Here is an 18487-nt window from a genome sequence, read left to right as displayed (position 1 = left end):
GGTTGCTGTAGGTCATCCCACCGTGGGCTTCACTTAGCCCTGAGTCACCTCTCACCTCGCTGTGTCTCCTCTCACAGGTACTCCATCGACCGGCGCACTGACATGGACCGCCTGTTCAACGTCCACCCGGGGAATGGCTCCGTGTTCCTGCTCAGAACCCTGGACAGAGAGGAGAGCGCCTGGCACAACATCTCCATCATCGCCACTGAGTTCAGTAAGTCCAGCAGCAACTCTGTCCAAGCAAAGTGGCTTTTTTTCTACGGGTTTATTTGAATATTCGTAAATAGCATTGAAATAAAGACAAAATTGTTCTTGTTTCAGAATCAGAATACCTTTATTGTTCCCACAGAGGGGACATTTACAAAGTTACAGCAAAGAACCAAAGACAGCTAAACATTACTTAAGAAGCACGAAAAGAAATAGATTTTAAAGATGAACAACTAGAAATATCAAAATATACAATATACACATCTATTACCAATAACAGTTTAGCGATATAGCAGCCAGGTGAAAGTTTAAAAGGTGGTAGAATAAATTGCACAGTTATTTAAGGTATATACAGTATATATATTTTGCACATAAGGAGTATTCACAACAGGAATGTTTTAGTCTAAGTTATTATATGTGTGTGTGTGTGGGGGGGGGGGGGGGGGGGGGTTGCATACATATTAAAGTTCTTTAATGCTCCTACAAATGTCATTTTAAAAACCATGTGTAATCTGCAGACCTAAAAGTGAAAAGGTTTGACCGCCTATCTAGACGTGTGTCAAAAGCTGTGCAGGTGGTCTGAATGGCAGGGACAGTGTTTCACAAACGTCATGAAACATTAAACTGGGGTGGAGGAGGCACTATCTCTTTTTTCATATTATCATTTTTTAGGCAGCGGATACCAAAACAAAAAAGTCTTTACAACAAACATAAGCACAGGTGATAAAAGAAAAAGAACTGAAGAGACAAGAAGAGGAGAGGTTATATCATTTTATCATAGGAGCGTCATATCAAAGGAAATAAACGACACACCTTTGATTTTGTAAAATGTATAACCACAGTTATATCTTATCTGTGGTGAGGTTAAATCATCAAAGAGTCATACAGAGATCTACTGCAGTACCAATCACGATCTCTGTTTTAGCCAATATTCAGAATAATTTCATGTCTCTTTATCTTGTAACCAGACACTCAGAAAAATCACTTTAATGTATCTCCCTCAGGCTAGAGGACAAGCTGTCAGCAGGTGTAAAGTAACTAAGTACATTTACTCAAGTACCATTTTGGAGATACTTGTACTTTACTTGGGTATTTCCATTTTAAGCTACTTTGTACTTTCACTTTAGTTACTTTACAGATCTGGATTAATGATGGTAAATATAACCAGCCCTTAAATCAGACTTTAGTTCACCTGCAGTAAATCCAGCAGCTACCCTGCAGTATACAAAGCCATTCAAACTAGCTGCACCTTTACCAGCTCTGAGAACACTTTAATGATCAATCATTATAAAACATATCAGAGATATTATTCTGAAATGGACCAATCAAACAATGACTACTTTTACTGTCGCTACTTTAAGTACATTTAGATGAGAGTACTTTCTACTTTCACTGGAGGAACATTTAGAATGCAGGACTTTTACTGTGACAGAGTATTCCTACACTCTGGTACTTCTACTTTACTCAAGTACAAGATCTGAGTATACTTCTCTCACCTTTGTGAGGTCCTTCTCAATCTTTAGATAGTGTCTGTATTCTTGGAGTCTAACTGTGTTGAAGCAAATTTGTTTGTTGTGACCCGTCAAAGTTGGATAAATATGCTTACGAAAGGAAAATTGAGCAGAACTGACTGTAGCATATATTGTGAAAACTTCAGTTTTTAATGATATTGTTTGTTCCCTTGGCTTAGGGTTTAATTAAAACTTCAGGATTGTATGACATCAATCCTAGTTTCCAGCAGCTTCTCTGTGCTTTCCAGTTTCTTGCTCAGAATTTCCACTACAGAGGGAATCTGAGCACTGAAGAACTCCAACGCTTTCAAACTTTCGAACTATCTAAAATATCATCTGTCAACAGAAACACCCTTCAATGCAATACTCCACATCTCTATGAAAGAGAGAACAGGAAGAAAAACAAGCCATAGGCACACTTTGATTCAACATGGGCTAATTGTGCCCATTGTGCTTTAGGAGACAGCTAAAACAAGGCATACAACTAGCATTCAAGTTTTCTTCATCATAGTTTCCCTGTGCAGCCACTGTGAAGAAAGAGAACCATTAATATGTCATATATGAACACGTAGTATTAGTAGCATTCTGTTTGGAGTCTGTTTCTGCTCACGCTGCGCCGCTAAGTGCCGACACTCTGCTGGACGCTGATGATTTTCTGGCCATGAAAACAGAATCCCTTCAATATCGTTAAGTTTTTGTTGAACTAATAATTCCTGTTCCTAGTTATAGGGCTAGAGCTCCACAAACAGCTGGACTCAGACACAGTGTGCAATGGAAGCCTGATTGGTTTCCTGGCTAGAACTGACACATGCTGGGAAAATTACAGGACGATAACAAGTTGGCTCTGAAAACATGTTTTTCTTTACGTGTTGAAAACTTATTTGGCTGTTTGCTTTTCACATTTCATTGTGTATGCATAACCAAATGGTACAGACACAGCATGTGAACCAGAGGGAATCTGTGGCTGATGAAATGAGACAAGCGCTTATAACTATCAGCCTGTGACCAGAGGCCCATGAGCAAGGCAATGAGCGGCTAATAATATCTATCGGTAGAAGCTGAGGTTGTACCAGAGGGTGAAATTGGAGCAGTGTGTTCATTCTCCCTATGTTTGCCCTTCAGATAACCCCCGTCAGAACAGCCATGTTCCCGTTTACATCCGCCTGCTGGACATCAACGACAACGCCCCCACATTCGCCACCATTTACGAAACCTTCGTCTGTGAGAGGACCAAGGCTGGCCAGGTACTGATGCTCTATCACTTCTACAGCTCAGAGAGCATTGAGTTTATGTTCTGATTAACTCCATTTATATAGGGATACAGCAGCTAGGCAACTAAACCTAAAGAGGCCCTATTCTGCTTTTGTGGTTTTCCCTTCTTGTAGTGTGTTATATAGGTTTTGGTGCATGTAAATGGTCTACAAAGGCTCAAATCGGTGTGTTACTTCTCTCCCACAAATCCCCCCTCCCCACTGTCTCAAACATCTCCATTGTACTCCTTTGTTAACTTCCAGAACATACTTGCATCACTATGTAACACACTATTGGCTAGCGCTCCAACACATTCTGCAATGTAGGGTAAGGGGCAGGTCATCTCTAAGCGGTTGACCAATTCCAACAGAGCCGAGCCAGCTAACCAATCAGAACAGACTGGGCTCTGGTTTCACACAGAGGGTGAAAAGAGGTGCTGCAGCACAGAGGATTCTTTAAAGTAGAGACTCTACATACTGATATACACCTGAACATCAGCAGGAGAGGACTCTTTAAAGTAGAGACGCTACATACTGATATACACCTGAACATCAGCAGGAGAGGACTCTTTAAAGGAGAGACACTACATACTGATATACACCTGAACATCAGCAGGAGAGGACTCTTTAAAGTAGAGACGCTACATACTGATATACACCTGAACATCAGCAGGAGAGGACTCTTTAAAGTAGAGACTCTACATACTGTTATACACCTGAACATCAGCAGGAGAGGACTCTTTAAAGTAGAGACTCTACATACTGATATACACCTGAACATCAGCAGGAGAGGACTCTTTAAAGTAGAGACACTACATACTGATATACACCTGAACATCAGCAGGAGAGGACTCTTTAAAGGAGAGACTCTACATACTGATATACACCTGAACATCAGCAGGAGAGGACTTTTTAAAGTAGAGATGCTACATACTGATGTACACCTGAACATCAGCAGGAGAGGACTCTTTAAAGTACAGACACTACACACTGATATACACCTGAACATCAGCGGGAGAGGACTCTTTAAAGTAGAGATGCTACATACTGATATACACCTGAACATCAGCAGGAGAGGACTCTTTAAAGTAGAGACTCTACATACTGATATACACCTGAACATCAGCAGGAGAGGACTCTTTAAAGTAGAGACGCTACATACTGATATACACCTGAACATCAGCAGGAGAGGACTCTTTAAAGTAGAGACACTGCATACTGATATACACCTGAACATCAGCAGGAGAGGACTCTTTAAAGTAGAGATGCTACATACTGATATACACCTGAACATCAGCAGGAGAGGACTCTTTAAAGTAGAGACGCTACATACTGATATACACCTGAACATCAGCAGGAGAGGACTCTTTAAAGTAGAGACGCTACATACTGATATACACCTAAACATCAGCAGGAGAGGACTCTTTAAAGTAGAGATGCTACATACTGATATACACCTGAACATCAGCAGGAGAGGACTTTTTAAAGTAGAGATGCTACATACTGATGTACACCTGAACATCAGCAGGAGAGGACTCTTTAAAGTAGAGATGCTACATACTGATGTACACCTGAACATCAGCAGGAGAGGACTCTTTAAAGTAGAGATGCTACATACTGATATACACCTGAACATCAGCAGGAGAGGACTCTTAAAAGTAGAGATGCTACATACTGATATACACCTGAACATCAGCAGGAGAGGACTCTTTAAAGTAGAGATGCTACATACTGATATACACCTGAACATCAGCAGGAGAGGACTCTTAAAAGTAGAAATGCTACACACTGATATACACCTGAAAATGAGCATAAAAGGGCCCCTTTAATCATAATCATTTTTCCAATTGAAGATTGAGGATTTGATTGAGTTTGTCTTCAGTGTCCACAGCACCGCAGTCAGTGAAATGTTGTCTTGCCTACGCTTGGTCGCTCTGGGACTCAGCTGCTGCCGCCCTTGCCTTATGACATCACTATAAGGGGCTCATACACACTTACACTTTTCATGTTTAAGTTATTGAATTCAAGGACACATGAAACACAAACAAAAACACCTTCCACAATGGGTAACTGGATAACTCACACACAATTAAACACAAAAACAAAACACACACGGACAAAACGCATCATGTTAACTGCTGTTTCCTGAGGATTCACAATGGGGCCACTGCCTGTGACAGGATTTCAGCGTGAAACACAGCTGCAGAGCTGGAGCAGGTGGCTGTGTGTTTATTGCGCAGGATGTGCTTTTATCAATCACTAATGGGACATGTCAAGAGCAAGAGGCTAAAGTGAGCTGCTAATCCCCTTTTATGAACAGAAAAATAACAGCATTTGCATGGAAGTCATTATTACCACACTGACCCTTTTACTGGGTCTCATGAATATAGGCCAACATCTCTCACGATGCCTCGATTTGTGTTTTTCATCCCCACAATCTGAAAGATGATGTGTTTTTTCTCAGTGATGCTTTGAATTTCAGATGTTTTTTTGTGTCCTACAGTCGATAAACAAACGCAGTCAAACAACTTTTACTTTGCCAGACCTCTGGAATATTTCATACATTCATCAGTCAACATGTTGAAGTAGAATTACACAGTACTTAATGTAATTGTACTCTGCTGTAATTCCACTTGATATGAGTCATCACATACTGCATGTATGGATGCATTTAATTTGATTAAAGCGCACACACACACACACACACACACACACACTCATGCAGCTATGCCACTTGCTTTCTTCTTTTATGGTGCTTGACGCACTAATCTGACAGGAGCTTTAACACATATAAATAAGGTTTCAAACACACACACACACACAGACACACACACACATATACAGATATATCATATACTGTACATCATGCAACAATTAATTGGATAAAAATACTGTATTAGTAATCACACACACACACACACACACACACACACACACACACACACACACACACACACACACACACACACACACAGTATCATGGTGACAGTGTGTTGAATGGTGGCATGCAGCAATTGGTCCCTGTCATCCTTTAATTCCTCCACCCTTTCATCCGTTCATCAGTGTTAATCATCAGTGTTTGTTTCGCTGGATTTGTTTGCTGCATGTGTGCGTGTGCATGTGTGTGTTGTAGCCACACGTCTTTGTTAAAGCCGTTAATCTCTCAGATACTGTCTCCCGTTCAATTAAATAAGACTTGAGTTATAAAGTCAGAAATACACGCTGCGTCACTAGCTGTGAGACACAGCTCCCATGATGCCGTGCACTCATGTTCTTATTTCTGTATCAAAGCTGATCTCAAAGACAGTTAACATTTCTAACTTCTATTTCATTCAGCAAAATTCTTTATTAAAGCTGGTAAATGAAGGTGTTCATCCTGACATCAAACTCATAGACCTTCTGTTCAGATCTTTGGTCAGGTTATGTTGGCTGTGATCTTGCACCCATCTTCTATGTTTGGAGTATGAAGCCCCCTGTAGATTTGAAAGCTGACTGTAAAAAGAATGTTTCACGCGTCTTCACAGAGAACAGCAGCTGTGCTCAGTCAGCCATGATGGATCCCAATGGTGACAAGTTTACACTTTGGGAAAAGAGGAAAGTTTAAAAACTACTGCTGCACAATCCACTTCACTCAATCCAAACACTCCAACCATCAACTATATCCAAAGATTCAATATCTGAGCAAAGAAATGAAAAAATACAACCATTTCCAATTTATTTAATTACGCCATTAAATTTAAAAAGATAGCACTTAAGGAGGTCAGTTCATTTGAAGCTAATACACTAATGTTCTGTCTTTATGGTTATTTGCACCGATTGCAAGTCACTTTGGATAAAAGCTAAATCAAATGTAATATATAACAAAGATTCAAAGCTTGATTTCTCACGTGCACTATAGCTACAGCTCAGGTGTTAGCTGTAAGCTCCAACAATGCAACGTACCATCTACTTAACACTTAAATGAATACATAAAATAGTGCTTTTGGTCTTCTTACTGCAACGCTGGGTGTACAGTAGAGGTCCTCCATGGATGGCAGCTCCATCCTCCAGTTTTCACCACCCTCTGTAGAGTCCAGCCACTGCCATACAAGGCTGGGATTCAGTGTCCCAATATTCTGGATGGTGCACCTGTAAAGGGTCAGGATGCTCTCTTTGGTGGTCAGGATACTCTCTATGGTTCACCTGTACAAGTTGCGGAGTATCCTGGAGTCCGTGTCTAACTTCCATAGCCTACAGAGTAAGAAGAGCCGCAGTCGAGCTGTTTTGGTGATGGTGTTTGTGTGATGGGTCCATGTCAGGTCCTCAGTGATTTACACTCTTTGACTGCTCTTAACACACATTATTGGGATGTTCATGAAAATGTCTTGTGTGTCCGACAGCGGATCCAGACAGTGAGTGCAATCGATGCAGATGAACCATCGACGGGACACAAGTTTTTCTTCAGTCTGGCTCCTGAGGGGACGCACCGCAGCAACTTCACCGTCCGAGACAATGGAGGTAGGCAGCAACTGATACAGGCTTATTCATTACACACATTTCATACAAGTGCCTCAAGTAATTAAAGGATCAACAAGCATTACATGTTACACATGTAGAACTAACCACAAGGCACAGCTGAGGAGGGCAGGCAAAAATACAATGGCAGTACCAGAAAATGCGGGAAAATATAATCACGAGAAGTAAAAACAGACATAACACACAGGGTGAACGCTTTTCAGAGTAAAACAGGAACGGGGACAGATCGTGACAAAAGATGAAGTTTGAAAAGCATATTCGCTTTCTAGCTAAGAATTAAATAAACAGATGGATACAACTTTAATGTTCATTAGATATGCAGGTCCCACCAGCAGCAGGTTAGCTTAGCTAAGCTTTGCATAAAGACTGGAAACAGCTAGCCTGGCTCTGTCCAAATGTAACAGAATGCACCTAGCAGCCCCTCTAAAGCCCACCAACAACAGCTTGCATCTGCTGAGTTACTATGGAGATGTGGGGGACTATTATTAGTTCAGTGAGTCTTGTTGTCCCTGTGAAGTCACATCAATCGACCAGCAGTAGTTCCACAGACAGACGCGCTGAGGGCTCTGCAAAAAAGTGAAACAAATTAAAAACAAAAGTATCTCCCAAAAGTTTGAACTAGTCTTGAAGAGGATTATTGGATAAACACATGACTAACAGAACATATATTTCAATAAACTAACTAAATAAAATCGTCTCAGCATAGATAAATTGGGGTCAATTTTTTGAAATTTGAATGAATTTAAATGACAATGCAGTTTGAAAGTGACTGTCATGACTTCCAAACTTTCAAAAAATCCACTATGGAGCAGGGTCAACTACACGCAATCCAAAATAAAAGCAGCCCCAGGTCTTCAGTCATAAATATATTTGTATTAACGCAAAATCTCGCCTTCAGAACACTCTCAAAATTACATAGAAACAACACTAACTATAAATTGTTTTTATTTGCGCTTTTAACTTGCACTATTCATTCTGTGCTCTTTATTTGCACTTTTAAATGTGTTGTTTTAATTTCAACTCTTTATTAGGTGCTATTAATTTTCCCTCATATGCTCTTGATTTTCTCTTTCAATTTCTTCAATATGGCTCTAACAGTGACTCTTTTACTCAATATTACAAAGAAATTGCTCATATCCTGCAATGCGGTTGTTGAGTGTTATCAAGCAACGATATCAAAAGTAGATTTGATATTATAAAACTTTATTTTACTCGGAAAAGAATGAAAATAAGACCTCAGAGTATCCCGTGGTGCATTTATACACATTGTTTCTGTGAACCGGCCCTGCTTGTTAGTTTTTTTTGCCTGAAATTGTGAAACAGATGCATCCACATGCTTTCTGCTCACTAAGATATAATAACGGACTCTTGCCTTGTTGGACCTGCATTTTTTACCACCTGTTTTTTCATTGACCGGCTGCTGTGCACTGCGTGTGAGCTACAGTGATTTCTCTCTCCTGCTCAGACAACACTGCTGGCATCCTGACACGTAGAGCCAGCTACAGTCGCCTCCACCAGAGTGTCTACCTGGTCCCCGTGGTGATCACCGACGGCGACTACCCCATGCAGAGCAGCACGGGCACCCTCACTGTAAGGGTGTGCACCTGCGACCGTGAAGGCAACATGGAGCTGTGTAACGCCGAGGCCCTGAGCAGCTCCCCGGGCCTCAGTACCGGAGCGCTCATCGCCATCCTCCTGTGCGCCATCATACTGCTGAGTGAGTACGGGAAATACAGCGGACATTCTCCGCAGGGAGGGCGAGGGGATGTTAGTGGAGGTGTCAGTGGCATGTTGTGTTATTCTAGGGATCCAACACTTTCTATCCTGAAATAGCTCCACTCCACATGACTGACATAAGCACAGGACAAGAAACAAGTTAACAGACATTTGATATCAGGTTACAAGCACAACATGTGCAATACCCTTTAAAGTATTTGATTTAATGCTGTATTTTAATTAGGGATTGACTGGAGCACCAAAAAATGATTTAGTCTAACTTTAAATTGTCCTCTTCAGAACCTGGTTGGGGTCAGGGATAATGTTAAATAGGCCCCATTATGCTCTTTGGGGTTTCCCTTTACTGTAATGTGTTATATAACTTTTTGTGCACATCAATGGTGTGCAAAGGCTAAAACCCCTGTGTTCCCTCCAGAGTTTCCCTCCCACACACTCCCCCCCCTGCCTGAAACGCCTCGTTTGGACTCCTTTGTTTACTTCCTGAATAAAGTGACATCACTATGTAACAGTCGCACTTTTATTGACTGGTGCTCCAATACATTGTACGAGATAGGCTAAGGGGCGGGACATCTCTAAGCAGTTACCAATCACAACAGAACTGGCCAGTTAACCAATCAGAGCAGACTGGGCTCTGGTTTCAGACAGAGGGTGAAAAGAGGTGCTGCAGAACAGGCAGTATGAGAAACATAAAGAGCTTTCTGAACATTAAAGCATGGAGACATGTCCTAGTAGAGACACTACATACTGATATGAACCTGAAAATGAGTGAAATAGGGCCTCTTTAATACAATAACACTCCAGATATGATTTGGTATCAGCATTGATGCCTCCTCCAGTTTGTGAGGATTCTGTTATGACTTGTTTGTGATACACTACCCTCCCCTTTTATGAGCCACAAAGCAAAGTTGCCGTACATACATATTGTTTAATAGCAAATGACCGTTAGCTTATAGCAATGTAAAACACCACCTCTTTTTCAATTGAAGCACATGCTAAATACACTGCCTGGTCAAAAAAAGGTCCCACACTTTGATTACGGCACGCATTATCTGTGGCATCGTTTACACGAGCTTCTGCAATGTCACAACATTTATTTCTGTCTTGAATTAATTTTTCACCAAGATCTTATATTGATGACGGGAGATTCGGACCACTGCGCAAAGTCTTCTCCAGCACATCCCAAAGATTCTCAATCGGGTTCAGGTCTGGACTCTGTGGGGACCAATCCATGTGTGAAAATGATGTCTCATGCTCCCTGAACCACTCTTTCACAGTCTGATCCCGATGGATCCTGGCATTGTCATCTTGGAACATGCCCGTGCCATCAGGGAAGAAAAAGTCCATTGATGGAATAACCTGGTCCTTCAGTATATTCAGGTAGTCAGCTGACCTCATTCTTTGAGCACGTTGCTGAACCTAGACCAGACCAACTGCAGCAACCCCACATCATAGCACTGCCCCCACAGGCTGGTGACCTTTTTTTTGGCCGGGCAGTGTATATACAGTCATAAAGGAAATGAAAAACTAATGGAACAGAATCCTAAAATACACTTTCCTAAACGTCCAATAGTAAAGATGAACAATTGTCCCCCTCCCCACTATATTTCTTTCTATCCCGCAGTTAAAGTCCAATAAATCACAAATACTATTTCAACCATCATTTCCAAATGCAGAAATAATGTTTACATAATCATAGGTCACTGGGGACATGTCTGATCCTCTCCAGTACTGTATGGAGTTTGTAAGATGATACAGGATAATATTAAAGATGGGGAAGCTAAGTATCTTAAAAATAGCAGCAAAAAAGAGATCAGGTGAAGTGTATGCTCGCACAATATGCAGCGTGTGTAATCACAGTGCTGTAGGCCCATTGCTGTGTTCCATCCGTACAGAATGAAAACACAAGCAGCCGCCGGGCATTCTCATTTGCTGTGATGGAAAACAGTGTTGCTTCAGAGTGTGCCGCTGCATCAGAATCAAACTTCACATGGAAATGAATGCATCTCATCTGCCACCGCATCCCCACTTATCCTCTTATTCATGCAGTGGTCACAGTCCAGCGGGCAGCTGGGAAAATGAATACATATTTATGCTTCTGAAAGTGCAGTCATTGCAGGCTTAGTGGACACACACCAGGGACGCTGGAAGTCAATCAGAGTTTGGGAGAAAAAGTCTTGTTCCATTCATTTCTTTTTCCCCTTTTTTTTGACTCATTTGAATGGCCAGGATTACTCATATATCTAAAAGTTATCAACAACATTTCACACCAATTTCAGAATGTTCTACAGACTTGAACACACACTATATGTCAAAGCAAACACAGGAAGTCATTAAAACTGCAGGGAGCGAGGCAGCGCATGGGGGCCGGGGTGGGGGGAGGGGTGAAACGACAGCATGACCACTTTACTATACAGGAGTTCATGGTCATACAAATACACACATTTCACACAGGACACAAGCTCAATACACACACTCTGTAAGTCCCTATCAGCAGGAACTTCAGGGAGTCACTGGATGACATTTAAAATGTAAATGAATAATGTGACACACCTGAAATATTAGGAACAACCTGTAGTTAGCTGATCTATTGTACAGTATTTCAGGGATAGCTCACAAATTAGAGACTCAGCACTATATCCCACATAAAGCGATGGATTACGTTGATAGCAAATGCTATTTTTAATTCCATTTTTTAAGTATTCCTCCCAACCCTGCTTCCACAAAAAATCCCCAACCTATCAACTGCTTTGTTCATTTTTATGTGTGAACACTTGAAAAAAAACAACGTTTACACGCGTTATTACGCTGAAGAACGCGTGATGAGGCATGAAAATGTACCAAAAATAATAAGTGTATCCAGATGTATAAAGAACAGCAAATGCTGAAGCCAGTTTTCAGTGTGGTTCCTTAGAGAAATAACCTTGTGGAATTATATTTAACATGGTAATCAAAATAGAGCCTTAAGCTGTAGTATTTTTAGTGCTGATATGCATATGAATGTATTCATCATAACCTCAATCAGGATAGCATTTAGTCTTCTCTGTTTATCCTCTCTGTACATACTGTACATGTTCTTTATTGTGCTCTCTATTTTTATAATCACTTACTGTCGTTCTTTCAGTGTGTGATGTTCTCTCTTCTCACACTCTGTGCCCCTGTGCAGATACTTCCTGCTGTGCTTCTGTGTATGCATTATTGGATATTTTAGTTCCCTGACCTTAACTCCGCCTCTGCTCTTTCTTGCTGGCTCTGTGCTCCGGCTTGATTTAAATTCAAACTGGCCTGCATGAGCTTAGCCAATCAAATGTTCTGCATGATTATTTATGGCTGAGCCTTCTCTGAAATCAAAGACTGCCGTCCTGCCTGCCTGTAGCTGGCCTGTGCAGCCCATCTGCACTCACAAGATAGTCCTCACCAAGATAATTGCTTTGATTTTGGAATCTGGCGACATCTCCAAAAAGGAAATTCAAAACCAGCAGTCACACAATCACTGGCTAAAAACAAATCGTTTTTAGAAGAGAATGCGTAGTGACATTTTTAACCGCACAGTCTATTTTTGTTTGGTTTATGTATATTCGACAGGATGACATTCACAGGGTTGGGAGGGTTACTTAAAAAATGTATTTTGTCACAATTACTAGTTACCTGTATTTAATGAGTAGCCAAATCCAAGTATCACAATATAAAAGTAATGTTACCTGATAACTTTCCGTTACTTTTGGATTAGCTTAATATCAAATGCAATATTAATAAATAAAAGACAAACGAAACATCAATAACATGTTTTTTACTTAAGTGTATTAAGGTAACCTTGATAAAAAAAGAAACTAAGGCATTAAGTATCACTAGGTGTGGCCGACGGAATAGTAAATAGTCAACTTATCTTCACACTTAGCTTCTATTCACTAAGGCAGCCCCATTCACATACGGTGGAAAGCAGGGTTGGTAGGCTTACTTTAAAAATATAATCTGTTGTAGCAATTTGTGAGAAATGTTATTGTAACGTTAATCAGTAACCTCATCTGAGTATCAGAATATAAAAGTAATGTAACCTCATTACTTAATGTTACTTTTGGATAACAACAATATCAATTAAAAAAGAGTGAAACATTTATCACTGAGATGTTTTTCACTTCAACAATGTGACCTTATAAAAGACGAAACCAAGATATTTAGGACCAACAATGTGTCATTTTTATAATTATAAGCTAGGTCTACAGAACCGTATAGTTCACAAATGCTATCAGTCGGTTGTTCACCTAGTGCATATACAATATACAGTATATTTTAAATAAAGAAGAATGAAAGTAGCCTAAATTAAAACCAAATGAAAATTCAGACAGTATGTCTCCCTATAATATATCTTTATTATTAATTGTATTGTAACATTTCAAGTAATTTCCACTTTAAGACATTTTACCAGTACTCTGATCACGTCTATTTTTATGTAACTATAAGGGAATACATTTTTGAATCCTGATCACATATCGTGTAACATGTTATCCATTTCTTTCCAAGCCTGGATTTTCATTATTAAAAAAACTCATAAACGGCCACATGAAGACTCCGTGGTGTTACATGGGAAGATGAAAAAGGTTCCACATTATGTAAATGACCATTGATGCAAGGGAGAGGCAACCAGACGACCTCTAATCACACTCCTCTGAATTGGAAGCTCATTTTAATATACTAACCTTCGTAAAATTACTACAAACAAAGTGAACCAAAAGCTGATTTAAAAAGGTTCTGTATCTGTGATAAAAACAAACAATGTTTGGCACAACGTGACAAAACAGAAGAATCTAAGGGCAGTGTATAAAAGTGACTAAAGCCATGATAACGATTCCAGACCTGAGCCAGTAACTCGAGTTCAATTTTGTTGTAGTCAATACAAACAGAGCTACATAAAAGATGAAAAAATGAAGTAATCTTTTGATTTAACACCTGTCTTTAATTGTGCATGTTCCCATCACTGTAAGAGGATCTCATCCAGGGACTTCAAGCTCATTTAAGTTCAGGGGCCGCAAGCGCAATACAGCTAGTTTGCGCAATTTGATCTCAAATGGGCCAGACCAGTAAAATAACAACCTCCAACTCCTTCCCTTTCATTTACTGCAAAAAGGTAAATTCTGAAAATGTTCATTTAATGAACTATCTTTTTACAAAACATTGTGAACAACCTGAAATTTCTTAAGAATAATAATTGCAATTTCAACAGTAATCTGCCTCAGTTTACCCTTTATCTACAAAAGTATATCGCTATCTGGAACTGAGCAATATAATATTTTTCTGTATGATCAAAACAACTTCCAGATCTAGAAATTATTTTAAACGTACATTCTTTTCTGTGTAGTAATCCTGACCACCTGTACTGACACACCACCATACAAACTAGTGGGAACTATTAAGGAAGAAGGTCCACTCATCCCCATGTCTTGTGAATAAAATGTATACATAAAATTGTGGCAGTGCATGACAAATAGAGTTCCACCAAACCAAAGTTTGTACTGGAGCTACTGACTGACATTTTGACACTTTGCAAAGTCATCCCGCAAAAAACGGCACCAACGGTTCCAATTCGGCCCGCGGGATGACTTTGCAAAGTGTAAGAAAGCGATATGTTTGACATCCGTGATCTAATCCCTTATATTTCTGCTTTTGTCTTTTTAGTGATCGTGGTTCTGTTCACGGCATTGAAGCGCCAAAGAAAGCAGGAGCCCCTCATCATCTCAAAGGAGGACGTCCGGGACAACGTGGTGAGCTACAACGACGAGGGAGGCGGAGAGGAGGACACCCAGGCCTTTGACATCGGAGCACTGCGACACCCAGATGCAGCCGCTGCCTTAGAGGAGTCGGCCAAACAACGGCGGGACATCATCCCCACTGACACCCTGCTGTACCCATCTCACCGACGACCTGCCCCCGCCACAGCCGGCTTCATCATGCCGCCAGTCAGCATGGCGTCACGGGACAACGGGGACGTTCGGGAATTCATCAATCAGCGGGTGCTGGAGAACGACTGTAACCTGACAGCACCGCCCTACGATTCGCTGGCCACCTACGCCTACGAGGGTGCAGGCTCTGTGGCTGAGTCCCTGAGCTCACTGGGCTCGGCATCTTCTGAGGGGGAGCAGGACTACCACTACCTGAGTGATTGGGGGCCCCGGTTCAGGAAACTAGCAGACCTGTACGGGGCCGACGACAGTGACTTCTCATAACCAACACACCACGAACACACACTCACTTCCCTGCTTCAGGAAAGATTTTTGACCATTGAAGTGCGAGGACAGCAATGTCACACTACTACAAACTCAATATTAGAGATCATGAACATTATTAATGAGCTTTAAACATACAAAGGACACAATCCATATGTTGAAGGAGCAGATGTGCTGGCAGATGTTAATTTCATTTAATGGGATATCGAAGAATGCCACCGGATCCTTACCTATCTTAACTGCTCATGGATCCAAAAATGGAGCTAACCAAGTCGACAAGGAACTAAAGTCCTATATCTGATTTTAGAGAGATGGACTAATTGATATCGAAATGTAAATTAAACTTCGGACACTCAGTTCAGCCCTGATAGAGTTTTGAATCAAAATTGGACTGTATTTTGTATAGAGAATTGGATTTCAAATACCTTCAGGCTCCTGAGTGTTTTTTGTGGTGAACCATACAAGGGAATCTAGATCGAGGAAAGTGTTGGTAACCAAGTCAGTCAACATAACCCCTGTGTAGTTATTTCAGGACGGACCACACACACTTACCTCTGCGGGTGTAAAGTGAAAAGTGTTTGGAAGACAAGTTATGGTTATTAGGTGTTTTTTTCTCTTTTTTTTTTACTAAGTGCCCTTCTGCTGCCCTTCAAGCTGGATGCCTGCAGGTTGGCTGAGACTGGAGGGGGCTAATGACTCTTGATGATTGCTTTCTTTCTTTTTTACTGTCTTGTAAAAAAGGACCATTCCAGAGGAGACGTTCTCTCTTCTCCTCTAATCGCCTTCTTCGGGACACAGAGTAAAAAGAGGACAAACTCATGACTAAATGCACTGATTTCTTAAGATGTTTCTTTTGGTTTTCTTTCTGTGCTGCACATAAAGAAGGTAAATGTTCCTGGCATCATTTCTAGATTTTTCTTGAGTATGTGTTCAGTGTGTCAGAAATGTGGTTGAACTGAAGTTCTATACATTTAAACATTTTACAGCAGTCATTTTTTTCTATAACGGAATGCAACTTCAGATAGCTACAGAAAGTCTGTTGATCAATGTTAAAAAATATATATATTTTCATTAAGAATTTGTTTAATATTGAGAGAAAGGACTTGGGGATCACTGCCTACACAGTAGAGCTGTCACTTTAATATTTAGAATTCAGACTACCTTTAGGGTTAAGGGCCCGCAGTATTACTGTTTTGATTGAGTCTCTTGGCTCTCATTAACCTTCTTTGGAGCTTTTGGCTTTCGACGAGACCAAACATTTGAGCGGGCGTTGGCGGAGAATTAAAACTAAATTGATTCCTACCTTCTACACTTAAACAACTCTTAGCTAACGCATAAGCCATAGCAATACTATGTGACTTTACCATACTATGCTCAGGGTTTCCATCCGTGTGGCCTGGATAAATGAAAGAAATTCCAGTCAAGTATTATTTGTAAGACAATTGATAGGCAGGCTATGTAAAAGAGATGCTAAAATACAGCTTTGTTGGTCGCTTTGGACTGTAAGACTCCTCGTCATAATTTTAATTAGACCTTCCCTTGCTTTAGAAGGAATTATTTTCACTGGACATTAAGTCCAAGAGATTGACATATTTAGTTGTATTCAATCTGAAACATTTTGAGAATAAGGCTTAATTGCCCCTTACAAAGAGTTAAATGGGAAGATACTCATGTCTCACAAGCCATCACTTAGCTTAGCTTAACTTGGCTCAGCTTAATTTAGCTTAGCTTGAATCAGCTTAGCATTGAAACTCAAAAAGGGAAAACAGCGCTGTCCAAAGGCAACACCTTCCAGCTTCTCTAAAGATCTCAATCACTCTAATTTACCAAAAAAGCAATAAATGAAGGTCAAACACAGACAATAGGTAACTAAAAAAATGTGCTAAGCAGATAAGCATGAAACCAACCCCTGTGATAGATAATATGCTCAAGCAGGTTTGATGGAACTGCCTTGTACTTACATTATCGAGACATAGAACTAATCCTCTATGGCTCCATTCAAAGTCATTTGAACAAATTGACAAAGGGACAGCTCTACTTCACAGCCAGCATTGCAACTTGAATGTCCTTCAATGACTGGTCACCTTATGTTCAACTTGATAATATTATGTCCTGCTCAAACCTGCTTTCTCCAATGTTTTCACTCGCTGTGTCTGAGAAAAGAAAAAAACCAACTGCTTCCCTCATGTGCTAATTTATATTCTCAGTTTTATTCAGACCACTCTTGTTCCAGCTTTGACACATGAGGTTTTGTTGTTAAATGTTGTAATAAATGACACTGGAAGGCTGCAGATTTAGCATTTGCATTGATGTCAAAGTACCACTGAAGCCAAAAGGTAAAAATCACAACAGTCAACCTCGGTGCTGTGCTAAAATAACATATTTCAAGCCAGGGGTGAAAGTACTGATTCAGACTTGTTGCTATCCTGAGTTGATTTCAGGAGTTTGTATTGTGTATTTTGGCATTTCCAGTGAAATCAGCAGTTTGTTCCAGTTGTGTTTTGTGACTGTGGTCTGCTTTAAAGGCTTAAAACAAAAGTGTCCACATTTTTTTCTTTATAATGTAATTCATTCTTTTTTTACCAAATATTTATAGGACACAATGATGATATTCTTGGAGGGGAAAAAATCTATATACTGTCCAGCTTCACTGTTTTTTAATGTCATTTTGGAGGTGTGAAACTCGCTGTGACAGTCTAACGTCCGTATATGATGTATTACCAGGTTGTTTAATTTTATCAAAATAAAGTTTTACAGTGAAAGAAACATCCACGGGAAACTATGTTGATCCTCATCTGTCTGCCTATTTTTAAAAGTTTATGTTGTTAAAAGTTACTCCCTGGTAGACAATGTACAAAAAAAACCCTTCCTGCTGCTGCTCCAGTTTTCTTTTTACAACTCCAAGGGAAGAAAGAATGCTCAGTAAAAAGTATTTCCACTGCCCACAGCCTGACTATCCCCGGGGTTGCCCTGAGGGTTAATTTGACCCACTGCAGGCTTCAACCCCATGACATTGAATAATAAAAACAACACAGTAAAAGTGAATCTA

General features: G+C 40.4%; 1 protein-coding gene across 1 annotated transcript in view; it reads left to right on the top strand.

Moving 5' to 3' along the window:
* Nucleotides 1–18206, top strand: part of cdh6 (cadherin 6) — a 74414-nt gene extending 56208 nt beyond the window's left edge. Inside the window, exons 8-12 of the mRNA XM_063886563.1 lie at nucleotides 78–214; nucleotides 2841–2962; nucleotides 7348–7465; nucleotides 8949–9200; nucleotides 14891–18206. Coding sequence (XP_063742633.1) covers nucleotides 78–214; nucleotides 2841–2962; nucleotides 7348–7465; nucleotides 8949–9200; nucleotides 14891–15438 — 1177 coding nt within the window. The 3' untranslated portion in view covers nucleotides 15439–18206. The remainder of the gene's footprint in view (nucleotides 1–77; nucleotides 215–2840; nucleotides 2963–7347; nucleotides 7466–8948; nucleotides 9201–14890) is intronic.
* Nucleotides 18207–18487: the final 281 nt, after the last annotated feature.

Source organism: Eleginops maclovinus, chromosome 6 (assembly GCF_036324505.1).
Source record: "Eleginops maclovinus isolate JMC-PN-2008 ecotype Puerto Natales chromosome 6, JC_Emac_rtc_rv5, whole genome shotgun sequence".
NCBI classification, from domain to species: domain Eukaryota; kingdom Metazoa; phylum Chordata; class Actinopteri; order Perciformes; family Eleginopidae; genus Eleginops; species Eleginops maclovinus.
Note: the sequence above shows the minus strand (reverse complement) of the source record. Positions and strands in the feature narration are given on the sequence as shown.